The following is a 13,808-nucleotide window of genomic DNA, read 5'->3' as shown; positions in this document are numbered from 1 at the left end:
TTTTACACCATACTCTAGATTCTGCCTCCTCATACAAAAAATCCCTGACACAAACTGCTCTTAATGCTGCAAAAATCCTGATCCCTCGCAAATGGAAAAGCAACATCCCACCCACAGTGTCCGAGTGGATAGGAGAAATGGAGGAGATCCGCAAATTTGAGGAAATCCACTCTGACTCCCATAAGTCAATGTTAAACCATTGGGCAACCTGGCGCCCCTGGTTACAATACCTTGATCTCACTGCATGAGACACGACTAACCAGTATCTGCCGAGTGTAAAAGAAAAAAGCGGTAGGATAAAGGGAGAACATGGGATTATAACTGGGCTAACCATCATACTCATCGTAGACCACGATTGTGCAATCTGAGACATTCTGTGAAATCGCTTGTAATCTCAAGTTACTGAGCTGTGTCGTTAAGGGTTAGATGTTTATTTATGCCATGTGTTCCCTTTTTCTTTTCTTGTCTCCTTACTATATCATCTCTACGGTGCAGACTATAACAATGGATATAGCTCCTGTCTACCTCCCCCCCCTCCTTCCCTCCCCTCCTTTTTTCTTTCCTTTTTTCTGGGATCTTATTCTTTTGTTTACCCCTTATTGCACGTCCTCCATCTCCAGTACTGACCCCCACCTTGACCTAATTCGGACTATGACAGCGCACGGTGTTTGTTTGGAAATGTTGAACATCTTTATCCTTTAAATGTTCAAAACTGTTATATCACTTGTGTACTTACCACCACTATGTGTGATCTTCTTGGTGGATACTTTTTGATATGTAATATTGCTGACTCCTGGAGGAAATAAAAATAAAAATTTTAAAAAAAAAAATGAAAATCTGTGCAGAGGTCAGCACAAGGATGTGCAATGAAGCCCTGTCCTTATCTGTTTACCCTTAGGCCCTGAATGGGTAGCATGTCCTTCCGCATCCTACCTTATCCAAAGGAAAAGTGCCTCAGGTCTCTGCGCTGCTAATCGGAGCATAGAGGCTTGCAGCCTTTTGCACATGGCCAACACACCTTTAAAAGAGCAACACAATTCTTTCTTCCACATGTTGAGTGTTTGGCGGATCCACTTATTTTGTTTTTTATTTCATATTTAAAACTTTATTAAAAGAGACTAAAACATGAAATAGAATTAGAAAGAAAATGATATACTTTGATGTAAATAAAGGAGAGAGTGACATAACAGAGATGATTCATTTTGAATTTAATAGGAATTTTTTTCTTGCATAGAAAAAACATATTTACAATTAGTGAGAATTGTTCCTCTTAACTTATCACAGGTTCTTAACTGTCTCTTCTTTTTTTTTTTTGTTGTTCTTTCCTAGTGGCTGTATTCAGCATCAGTCCTTCTTTGCAGCTCTAGAAACACAATTTATATTTGACATTGAAATTCCAGATCATTTTGAATAGGAAAATGTGGTTTTATTAATTTAAATTCTCTTATATAGATGATATTGTTTTGCCATCCTCTCATATTGTTAAGAAAATATATTGTATTTGCTTGTGATGAACATCATTACCTTATTAAAAGTCAGTCGCTCACAAAGTATGTTTCATTAAAGAATAAAGCTATGTTGATGCTTACCAATTAGTGGAGAGGTTTGAAATCCCACAACATATGTTAAATTGGCGGAGGTGGATATAGCAGGGAAAAAATGAAAAGCCGTTCTCATAACACCTTTATTCAATTTTGTACCTGTTTAAAAATCCACATTTTGACACTATAAACAAATGGTACAAACCATCTCATATTTCTGTACTCTGTATTATGACATTAGTGTAGTAATACATGTTTGGTTAAATGCAGGAGTTATTTTTATATATTTATGTTTTGTGCATTTTAAAGTGTGAATCTTTAATGGACTTTTTTTATTATTTAATGGGGAACCACCCTGGGACCGAAAGTGCAGCCCTTCACAAATTCAACAATGTATATAAAAGATCAATTCAATGAGTTTGATATTTTTGAGAGGGGGTAGATTCAAGAGTCAAAATAATAAATCTGTTAAAATCATTACAACTTGCCCATTTCAAAATGCAATGCCTATTTGTTAAAGGTTGTTTATTTTTGGGTATCACTAACTAGGTTGCTATAGTTTGGGTTATGCCACATGATAATACAATTGGCAGTTATTCCTACCAAACATAATATGTATAAGATGCTCTGAAAATAATATGTTGAAATACATTCCTTATTCATACACTGCCTTGCTCTGGCAGTGACTCTACCAAAATGTATTTTCATTAAATGCCTTCAGAACTGCCCGTGCATAAGGCTTTTTTTATTTTACTATTTAAGAAATTCTGAGCTGTAGCCAAAGGCAATCAAAAATGAGAGGTTTGTGTAGGAGTAATGCTTGTACTGTGTACAAGTGTGTGCTTCTTTTATTACCTGGAGGAAAAGATCCTTTTTTAAAACAAGTGTTGTGTCTGTGGTATTTTGGCATTACTAACAATGATGATGTAAGCCCTTATACCTTGACAAATACTGTGTTAAACCTTGATTGGGTAATGAACAGAAGTCATTGGCTGCAAGCTAAAGAACAGTTAGAAACCCCTCTACAGGCTTGGAGAGCAGATCCAATGTTAGAGTGCAAATGAGAAAATGTTGTTCGATACCTGAGGCTCCCCAAACAAAAAAAACCAAAACATGATATAACAATAAAAAAAATTGCATTCTCTGGTGAATTTTCCCAAGTAAACATGATTTTCATTTATTTGTTTTGAGGGAACATGATAAAGACCCAGAAACGTTCTTTAAAGTATTGCTGAAACTTAAAGAAAAGGAGCTGACTTTTCATCTATCAGTCCTTGGAGAAACCTTTACCGATGTACCAGGTATCTGCTTCATTTTATTTTTTCAGCTGGTATTATTTGTGGTCACATTTGCTGTTTCTTTTTTATTATATTTTGAACTTTTATCCATCTGTTTTGTATATTTGAAATGGATTTCATACTGTGTTTAGGTTCCACAGAGAGTAAATTATAATTTTTATATAAGCATTATTCAAGTTAATTCACACAAACTAGGGATGATCTATGCAAGATTGCGCTGTATAATGGCCCTATGATACCTGTACTCTCAGATAATGGAGATAAGGGCCGCCATCAGAGGGAGACAGGGGGGAGTGTTGTCCCGGGCTTGGAACGTTTTAGGTCTTAAGGGGCGCCTGGCTGTGCTGCATTTTTTTTTGGCTGTGCTGCATTTACTTGATTAGCTGGCCCCCCTGCTTTCACAGAGCTGCCAACTCTAGAAGGGAGGGCGGGTGCACAGATGACTGCATCACCTGTCCATTTACTTCCCTTATTGGTTACAAAAGTTTAAGTCCCGGTTGAGCTGCTCAGGGATTGGAAAGCTTAGGTTTGAACTTCCCCTTCAGCTCATCCAATCCCCATGCAGCTTGACCGGGACTTAAAATTCTGTGAATAAGGGAAGAGATTGCTGTTACTAGATGGAAGATGCAACCATGTGTGCTCCCCCTCCCTTCTGAAGTTGGCAGCTCACTGACAGCAGGGGGGCCCTGCTAATAAAGTAAGTGCAACATGATAGGGCCCCCATAAAGTTAACCCAGTGGTCCCTGTTATTATATGGGGGGAACCCTGGCCACCAATTTATTTTTAAACTTCTATTTTATTCCAGAGGCAAATACTTCTTAAAGGGCACCTGTTGGGTAAAAAATGTTATCCCCAATCAAAGTTGTGGGCTAATAGAGCCCATATTCCTGTTGGGGATAACATGGACATGGCTGCTTGTACCAGGAGCACCCTCCCGGTTCAAGTAGCCTAGCACTGGCAGGGAGGGGGGCCTTTAAAAAAAACAAAAAAAAACTACTGTTATCCCCAGCCGGCGTTGAGATAGCTTGAGAACTATTTGTTCATGAGATAGCTTGAGAAACTATTTGTACTCTCCATTGCCAATTTCCAACTGTGGGGCAGATTTACTAAAGGGCGAAGTGGCCGTCACTAGAAAGAAATACCATCCTCAGGGACATTGCCAATTTACAGGTGTAGAGGACAATTCACTAGCGAAATAGACCATCGCTAGCACAGTTTTGCAGTCCTTTTGACAGGCGCATTTTCACTTAGGTGCATGATCGTTAGTCCAAAAATTCACTAAAGTGTGAATTTTACAGAATGTTACCTCTTTCGCCAGAGTTTCCTTTGCCAGCTTAGACCTGGTGAACTGAAAAGATGAAGCTACATCCTCCTCAATCTTATGTCAGGGACATCATATCCTGTATGCTGAAAAGTCATATAAATTATAAAAAATATCTTATTTTTTTTCATTTTTTAAAGTGCATTGTCTTTAAAGTTGTAACTTTTAATGCCCCTGCCCTTTAGTGAATTTGCCCCTGTGACTACTAGTCACAAAGGCTTTATACTGTACTTACTCTATAATGTGTTCAACTTCTAGACTTGTTCTCTCTTATTCTTCCTCGACTGACATTTCTCTCCTTTCTTAAGTACATTGGGATTTATGATTAATTTCAAACTACATGTCTTAACTCACTGCTAATGCGCTAACATCCTTTATCTCCCCTTGTGTATTTATATGCTGCCATAAGCTTCCTTGTTTTTATTTTTGTTATACTTGACATCAAAGGTCCAAATACATCCTCTTACTTTACATCTTCTGGCTCACCAGCTACATGCCATCACCTTTTCTAAAATTCTGTGTCACCTTATTGCACTATTTGCTTTTCTCCAAAGGATCAGACTTTCCTTAACAACATACTATTGGGGAAAAGTATTAGCTTTAGCTTTTAGCTCTATTTGAAATGTAACTGTGCCACCTCAGCTAGAAAACCCTCTTTTATCTTAAACCCCACTTTTGCCTTCCATTTCATCTTGAAACTACTCATACTCTTTCACTCTGCCAGATTTCTGCCAAATCGGGAGGGGGGGGGTTATTTATCAAAATCCAAATTGTTATCAATATTTAAATAAAAAAAGTCCGACCAAACTAGAATCCACAATTGGACTTTTTCTAGCTGAAATCCAAATCAAACATTTTTTGGAGGGGATTTTTTTCCCAAATCACTCTATTTTTTCGGGCTTAATCCCGAAAAAGTCCAAACTTTTGTGATATTTGCACGAAAAGCCCAAAATAGTCAAATTTTCGTGCTAAATCCAGTGCAGACCACAGAAACTTCCAAATAGGATAGGGGCCTCTCCCATTGACTTATATACAACCTCAACAGGTCTGATATGGAGGATATTTGGATTCTGACTTGTTCCATCCTCAATGTATAATAAATCTCACAAAAAAGTTGGATTATATAGTATTTTTTTTTCGAGTTTTTTGCTTTCAGACTTCAGAAATTACCTTGTAATTGTCACTAGGTAACACTTCTGCACTAATCCACATACACTACACCTATTGCACTCCTCATTTAGCTTTTCCTTTTTCATTTCTGTTCACATCTATACCCACACCTGTACTTATACCTATACTCACACACATACACATGCACACAATTGTGCACCTATAAATATACAACTTTACTTTGTCATTATTATAGTCTCTTCATTATCAATTTTTTTTAAAAAAATGGGTGTTGGTTTGGGCAATCTCTCTTTTTTAAAAGCCACATATGCAGGTGGCAGGGGAGGATCTAGTCCACAGATTGAAAACCGAGCTTCAGGAGATTTTTACTCCAAGTAATGCTGTTAAACAGGTAAACAAGTTAGGGACCACCGTATGGGGTTTACCTTGATGTGGTATGTGGCTTATCAACTTTATGATCATAACCTGTAACAAAAAACCCTGCTTTTTGTTTTCTTTTTTAAATACATGCACTTGCATATTTATTGAATCATTTAGACAGGGGATTATTGTACTAAAATATGTTTTTATATGGCCTTAGGAGTGCACCCACAACCCTCCTTTTTTGTGTTTAAGAAATTACCCCCTTTTGTATTCTGTCCAACCTGCTTTTTGTTTCCTGACTGCTCAACTGCTTCAATCTATCCGCAGTTTGTGTTGTTAGAAGTTAATGAAATATAAATTGTTTTAGTAGTGTCTATAATATGAAATAAAAGTACCTCCGTTAAGGCCATCAGTATTTTTCACAGGTACTGTTATTGTTATCACTTCTCTGACTGATCATTCAACTACTAGGGGAATTCAATGTTATCTTTATATGCAATTAAAATTAATTTGATCCTTTTCAATCTGTGTAATTTTGTATTCACAAAAAGCACCCATTTCTTGTGACCTCTTTTCTTCCATAACAGATACTTGTACAATACTAAGAGGTCTATATAAAAAAGGTCAAACGTTAGTGGTTTTTGAGGTTTTTGAAACCATGACTAAATTCACAAACTCTAAAACCACGAATGTTATTGAATTTATTAAAAGATTTGAATAGAAAAAGTATGAACAAAAAAAAGTGATGAATGATGCACCAAAAAATTATGAATATCACGAAAACCTCTAAAAAAATCTAATTTTTCCGACAATTCCTAGTAAAAAAAATCTGAAAACCTCTAAAAGTCAGAATTCATTAAAAGCAGTCCAAGAAGATCAGTATAGCTTTCATTGGCTTTTACACATAATTAATCTCACATTTTTAGAGCTTTTAAGAATTATAGAAAAACCATGAATTTTTCAAGATTCATAAAAAAAAATCCTTTGATCAGTAATTTTAGTTTTGGAAATTTAAATTCAAGATTTGTGCCCATAAAAACTTAAACATTATGGTAATTGAATTTTCTGGTTTTTATATATATATATAGTCAAACACAAGAGTCCTCTGCACTCAACCCGTTTGACTATATGTATTTTGTGGTCACAGCCTCATTGCACCCCCGCCAAATGGTTTTAAAAAATAGTGGTGAGCACATCTTTCCTTTGTTTGTTATATATATATATATATATATATATATATATATATATATATATATATATATATATATATAAAAATATATATATATAAACAAAAGTGGCTTGAGGTTTTTTTTTCACTTTTTCCTACATCTAAGTGATTTATCTTTCATCTGTCTATGTACCACCCATATTAAATTTTTTAAATATGCACTAGGAATTGGGTATTTTTATTCAGCTTTAAAATGTTGCTATCTCATTCAAACCTGATTGCGAATGCTGAAGTTTATTCCTGACCTGGACATCCAACTAACTGTCCTTCCTATCCTATTTTTCTAGAATACATCTTCTGTTCTCCTAATCTCCTTCTTTATTCGCTTGTGTTTTATAAAGCAGACGTCTTCTTCAGAAGTTTTTTTGTTCACCAGTTAAAGAAATATACTTACATTGAAACTGTATTAGCTATGCATTTATCAACATTTACTGCAGCCTAGTGGTTTTCTGGAAGAGGAATGCAAATAACTGCAAATTCTGACTTTGCTTGCCCTGTTCTATTGCACTTTTTACACTTCTCAAAATTACTATTTAGCATTGTAGATTCTATCCAAATACTACTATTTCCAATACTGCTACTCTGACCACCTTACAGCCACTTAGAAGGCCCAAAAAGACTTATATGCATATAGTATTAGTCCTGTTCCATACTTGTGGTGCCTGGTTTCATCAATGATGTATGTGCCGCTTAATCTTTATATGCAATATTTTGAAGGTATAAAAGTAAATTAAGGCAAAGCCTTCATGTATCTGTGTATCCTTATAAAACTGTTTAAACTGTCTAAATTAACACATTATGGGGTGACAAAGTATGTAGTAATTGACAGCTTTTATCTTTGGTAAATTTACACAATTTTTCCTACCATCTGGTAAGGTGTGATTTTTGCAAGCTACTTTTGCTATACATATGGAAATATATATATAATTATATCAAGTTTTTCCATATATACCTCATGTTGTATAATCTTACAGTTATGTAGTATGAGATGACTATATAATTAGAACAACTAAAGACATAAACATTTCCTGTGACAAAGTCTAATAAATATCAGAGCACAAAATACAAATCACCTGATACCAAGGAGGTGATTTTTTTTCTGGTCAAAATTTTAAAGGGTAAAACACAATTTTTTTATGTGGGAAAAAATTTGAATCTTTCAGATGTCACTTTTACGATTGGAAGATATCATTATCTGTGCTGGGTTTCGTATGATAATCTGAAAGATTTGTGGTTTTCAAGCAATAATCCGAAAAAATTCTTTTTGGGCGTCCAAAAATTGGGTATTTTTATTCAGCTTTAAAATTTTATCTCACTCAGACCTGATAGTGAATGCTTAAGTTTATTATAAATCCCAGGGTGGTCAACGACATCCAACTGTCCTTCCTATCCTATTTTTCTAGAAATTGGAAGATATGATTTGCGCTCGGTTTGTACGTTAATCCAAAAATATTGTGGTTTTCAGGCGATCATCCAAAAAAGTTTGAGCTTTTAGGCGTCAAAAATCTAAAAAAAAACACACACAAGATAAGTTTTTTAAAACGATTTTATAGAAGTTTATAGAGCCTTTTTCCCACACCAAATTATTTTATTGATAAATAAGGTGAAATTGTGGATGCGAGTTTGGTCGAAGTTGTTTTACTAAAATAATGAGAATATTTTGGATTGTAGGTAAATAACCACCCAAATGTTTCAACTAAATATCTTAAACAAGGGCTTTCCATCTTATCCCGCAGATTACAGATTGTCTTATGGTGGCTATACATGTGCAGATTTTAGCTGCAGATTGATGACCATGTTGCCTCATGAGGTGGTCCTCGTTTTAATGGCCTGTATCCCCATCATTGTGGCCGTTTGGCTCAGTCAGTCTGAGTTGATGACCACATTGGCTTGTGATATGGTCCTTGTCCTAACGTCCTGTATCCTCATCATTGTGATCTAATTGTTTGGGCCAAACGATCATATCAGCCTGATACTGGGCATATTAGAAAAAGATCCGCTTGTTTAGCAAGCCACCTTTAATTGGAAAACTCAAATATTCCATACTGTCACAGTAGATTTTCATTAATAGAAACAAAGGGTCACCCTCACACACCCCGGCACTCTGAAATAGGAACTCCCAGGTGAACAGTGGAAAAGGAATTAGTTACCTCAAAACCAACACGGATAAGTGATTCAACGACACACAGGGATAATGCTAGCAGGGCAAGCCCTTGTTGCTTGATGCAACGTGATGCATCACAAAATAAATCAGCAAGGGCTTGCCCTGACAGTAGATTTCATACACATGCGAAGCATTTATTTAAAAAGACATCATACAAAATCATTAATAATGTATAATTGTATCTAATAAATAGGAAGTTGTGAGTCCAAAGGCTAAGCTAAAGGCTTTGTACCATACCTCCCAATAGATTACAACAGAGTTTCCATGTCATAAAAATTCAAAAAAGGGGGGATGCGGGTGCACTCTAAGTCTAAGTTAAAATGTGTTTAATACAATGGAAGTGCTACTGATTTGGCCAATTAATAAATGCACTTTCCCTGGTCCCCTGTCTCATAAGTAATTCAGTATATATGCAAGTGCATATGTTTACAAAAACAGGGGTTTTTAGTTATGATCATAAAGTTGATAAGCCACCATACCACTTCAAGGTAAACTTGATCACGGTGATCCCTAAATTGTTTACCTCTGGTCATAGTATAAAAAGTCTTGAACCTCTCTGCATAGTAGCATTACTTGGGATAAGTGTCTCCTGAACCTTGGCATTGGTTTCAGTCTGATGGCTAAATCCTCCCCTGCACTTGCTTATATATACTGAATTGCTTATGAGACAGGGGACATGGGAATGTGCATTGATTAATTGGCCAAATCAGAGCACTTCCATTGTACAGTATTTAAACACATTTTAAAGGAAAACTATACCCCCAAAATGAACACTTAAGCAACAGATAGTTCATATCATATTAAGTGGCATATTAAAGAATCTTACCAAACTGGAATATATATTTAAGTAAATATTGCCCTTTTACATCTCTTGCCTTGAGCCACCATTTCGTGATGGACTGTGTGCTGTTTCAGAGATCATCTGACCAGAAATACTTCAACTCTAACTGTAACAGGAAGAAGTGTGGAAGCAAAAGACACAACTCTGTCTGTTAATTGGCTCATGTGACCTAACATGTTGGTATGTTTGTGAGTACAGTGAATCCTACGATCCCAGGGGGCCGCCCTTATTTTTTAAAATGGCAATTTTCTATTTTGGATTACCCAATGGCACATACTACTAGAAAAGTATATTATTATGAAAATGGTTTATTTACATGAAGCAGGATTTTATATATGAGCTGTTTTATGCAATATCTTTTTATAGAGACCTACATTGTTTGGGGGGTATAGTTTTCCTTTAACTAAGCCTTGGAGTGCTCCCACAACTCCCCTTTTTTGTATATTTCCATGGAATAAACCATTTTCATCAAATCCAGTTTTGGTCCATAGAATGGGATTTTAGAGTAAGGTATCCATATGTATAAAAGAATCAGTGCCCATAGATATAAGAGGATATTTTACTTTTATAAATATGGATTACCACTGGAATTTTTCCAGCTCCCCGTTCATACATATTGCCCATTATGCTTAGAAATATTTTAATTTGCCCATTCCCTCAGTGGCTCACAAAAGCTCAGTGGCTCAGCATACTGACACAAAAAACATTATTAAGTATGAATGCATCAAATCAATATAGCAATACCAAAATTAATAGGTTTGTGAATGTATGCAAGCAAAAACTCTACTGTGCAACAATAAAAATCCTTGCAAAAGCATAAAGCTGATTATCTTAACTCAAATTTATCCCGCAGATTACAATAAAGATGTAATAAAGTAGTGTCAAAACAAAACCATGATTCCACATTATAATTAAAAAATTATTTTTTTTAAATGCTACCTTGAAATATTATGAACCCCTCCTTATCTGTAAGCCAAAGACAAAGCTTATTCAGAGCACGTTTATTATAACATAATGGAAATCCTGATAATAGAGACATATTTGCTGAGTTTATAGGCAGAAGGAGTACTTTTGCTGTTTGTACAGTGTGTGCTCAACTTGGCAAGGGGTTCACACTGTGCATCAACCTAAGCAATCAGCATTCATGATGATTTCAAAAGTGTGTATGTATATGTAGAACATCTAAAATTAATTTTTCTTGTTTTATATAATCTGAGCTGGCAAGAGTAAAAAATAATTATTTTAAAAAGACAGAATGCAACCTTCTGTTGCTTTTTGGTAAAGAAATGCAGATGAAAAATCTTGCCAGTGATAAATACAACCTTTTATAGATGTAATTGAAAACAGAGAGGTGTATTAAAACGTAAAATTGTTTTTATGGTCTAATCATGTGGATAAATTCCAGATAAAATTTGGGACCTTAAAAGATTGCTATGGAAGGGTGGAACCATTTAAATGCCAGCAAATGACATCAGTTTTGGCGACAGTCAAAAACTAGTCAGTGTGATCTTTTTCCCTCCTGCTTTAAACTGACTCATAAGTATAGTGTAGTTCAAATTGTTTGCACATTAGAAAGAAATATTACCTATGTATGTGTGTGTGTATATATATATATATATATATATATATATATATATATATATATATATATATATATATATCCGTCAATTTAGGACCGGTGCACACGGCGAATAGACGTCCAATGCCTGTGTGCTGGTTCAAAACAATAATAATTACAACCAAAAAAGAAACTGCACCAAACAGGACTTTACATAGTGTCAAAATATCAAAAATTTATTTTCAACGTTTTGGCTCTACTTCTTGAGCCGTCTTCAGGAATAAAAACTGTGTGTACAAACTTAAATACCTCCAAACAGTGAAGTGACGTGTATTGATGGGAGCGAACTTTTCTGACACCCATGATGACGTAATAAACGATTCCAATAACATGTTAAGTGTCCCCAGTGTCTATATACTTGTACAATGTGAATCAAATATGCGTGTTAATGGTGACATCAGGCAACCGCCCGACTATTGAGAACACTTCTAAAATTAATATAATATAATTTAAAAATTGCCGTGTACCCTCAACTTTCCCTCTTGTGAAGAAGTAGGGCTGTCATGGGGAACACTACATTGGAGAGGATCTGGGCTTACACATACCTGTAGAAGTATCGCCTCTATCGCAGATACGGATTGGTGTGTAGAGAGCACAGTACTGTTCCTCAATGCATGCATTACCCTCCATTGGATGGAGGGTATGTAAATTATGTTGCTTTGTTTATACATTTTATACAGGGACTAAATTTTACCTGCAACTTGCTTGCTTTCAAACTCCCATATGGTTGCCCTTTTATTGGCCACCACTGTGATTATCTGACTATAGCTGGGAAAGGGTGGGAACTAAAACATGGAACTGGCCACTGCTCCTGTATAAACTATGATAAAAAAAAGGAAAGTTGTGCTCACCTCTATATTTTAAACATTTAAGCGGGGGTGCAATGAGAGTGTGACCACAGAATTCATACAGACAAAGACAAAAGGTCCTCTGCACTCAACCCCTTATCAATATAAGGACAATGAGACGTTTTGTGACTTAAAATACTAAAAATGCCTTCCCCTTAAAACAGGGATTGTTCCATATGTTACTATATAAAGTCATCCTTGGTCTGACCAGTCCTACACTCAACTTATATCTGATTCATTAAGAATTCTAATTCCTCATTATACATTTTATACAGGTGGACAGACAGACAGACAGACAGACAGACAGACAGATAGATAGATAGATAGATACTTTCATATAATTTTTACCTAACCTGCAGTTTTTACTAAGGTGGCACCAACTGAGTATTTTACCATTTCATATTAAACATGTGTACCTTGAATCTTTTTGTAGCAATGAGAGCAGTTATGGGCAGAAAGTTTTATGTTTAGAGAGCAAAGGTAAATGATAGTTAAGATTCTGATGGACAATTGACCAGAACATAAAACGAACTTTTTACTATGAAAGATATATATGGCTTTAAGTCTATTTGTATTCAGATTAATCTGGGGCCTTAGTCACGCCTATATTACAACATTATAACAACATTATAAAATGTCTTAATTAGGATTTGATACTTCTTTAGATTTCCATGTCTCAGATGTGTGGGTAAGGAGACTTACCTTCTCTAGTTGAGAAGATTGTCCACTCACCAGAATTTTTACTCCACCCTAAAATAAGTAGGATATAGAAACATTCTGAATTGCCATTGGTTGGTTGAATTAATTCATATGTATCTGTTTTTTTGATGATACAGTGTTTTTGTGAACCCATAAACTACCCCAAATTAAATTGTTGGTTTGATATTGATTTAGCAAGATGTCATTGGGAACAGACCTTCACAAGGGTGCACAGACTTAAAGGGATTGTTGACTTTTAGTATGCTCAAGGCTAACTCTAACCACCTTTTCAATTGGTCCTTTTTTATAGTATTTAAATGATTTGCCTTGTTCTTTTGCCTCTTTCTACCATTCAAATGGGGGATTACTGACCCAACAGACAATAAACTAATGCTATGTAAGGCTACGTTTTTACTGTTACTTTCTATTACTTACTTTTCTATCCAGGCCCCCTCCTATTCATATTCCAGTCTCTTAGTTTAACAAGGACAGAACTCCTAGCATTTTAAGAATTACCAAACAAGATTTTAAATGCAAAAAAAGAAAGGTTTATTAATCAAAGTTTAGGTCTCACACAGGATACTTCATCTGGAGTGAAAAACAAACAAACTATATATATAGTAATAAATCTTCAGTATCTGCACTCAACTCAGGAAATCACGGCCAATGTTCATTTCTATACTCACAATATGCAATAAAACATTCTGGGGCCAGCACTTCCCTTGGTGAAATAAGTGTATTTTATTTATACACACA

At 35.4% G+C, this 13,808-nt stretch overlaps 1 protein-coding gene across 3 annotated transcripts in view; it reads left to right on the top strand.

The window, feature by feature from the left end:
- Positions 1 to 13,808, top strand: part of gtdc1.S (glycosyltransferase like domain containing 1 S homeolog) — a 151,447-nt gene that overhangs the window by 93,855 nt on the left and 43,784 nt on the right. For all 3 annotated transcript variants that reach the window (XM_018237592.2, XM_018237591.2, NM_001096040.1), the window contains 1 exon segment: positions 2,733 to 2,842. In XM_018237592.2, the coding sequence (XP_018093081.1) occupies positions 2,733 to 2,842 (110 nt within the window).

This window comes from Xenopus laevis, chromosome 9_10S, assembly GCF_017654675.1.
Source record: "Xenopus laevis strain J_2021 chromosome 9_10S, Xenopus_laevis_v10.1, whole genome shotgun sequence".
Classification (NCBI taxonomy): Eukaryota; Metazoa; Chordata; class Amphibia; order Anura; family Pipidae; genus Xenopus; species Xenopus laevis.
Note: the sequence above shows the minus strand (reverse complement) of the source record. Positions and strands in the feature narration are given on the sequence as shown.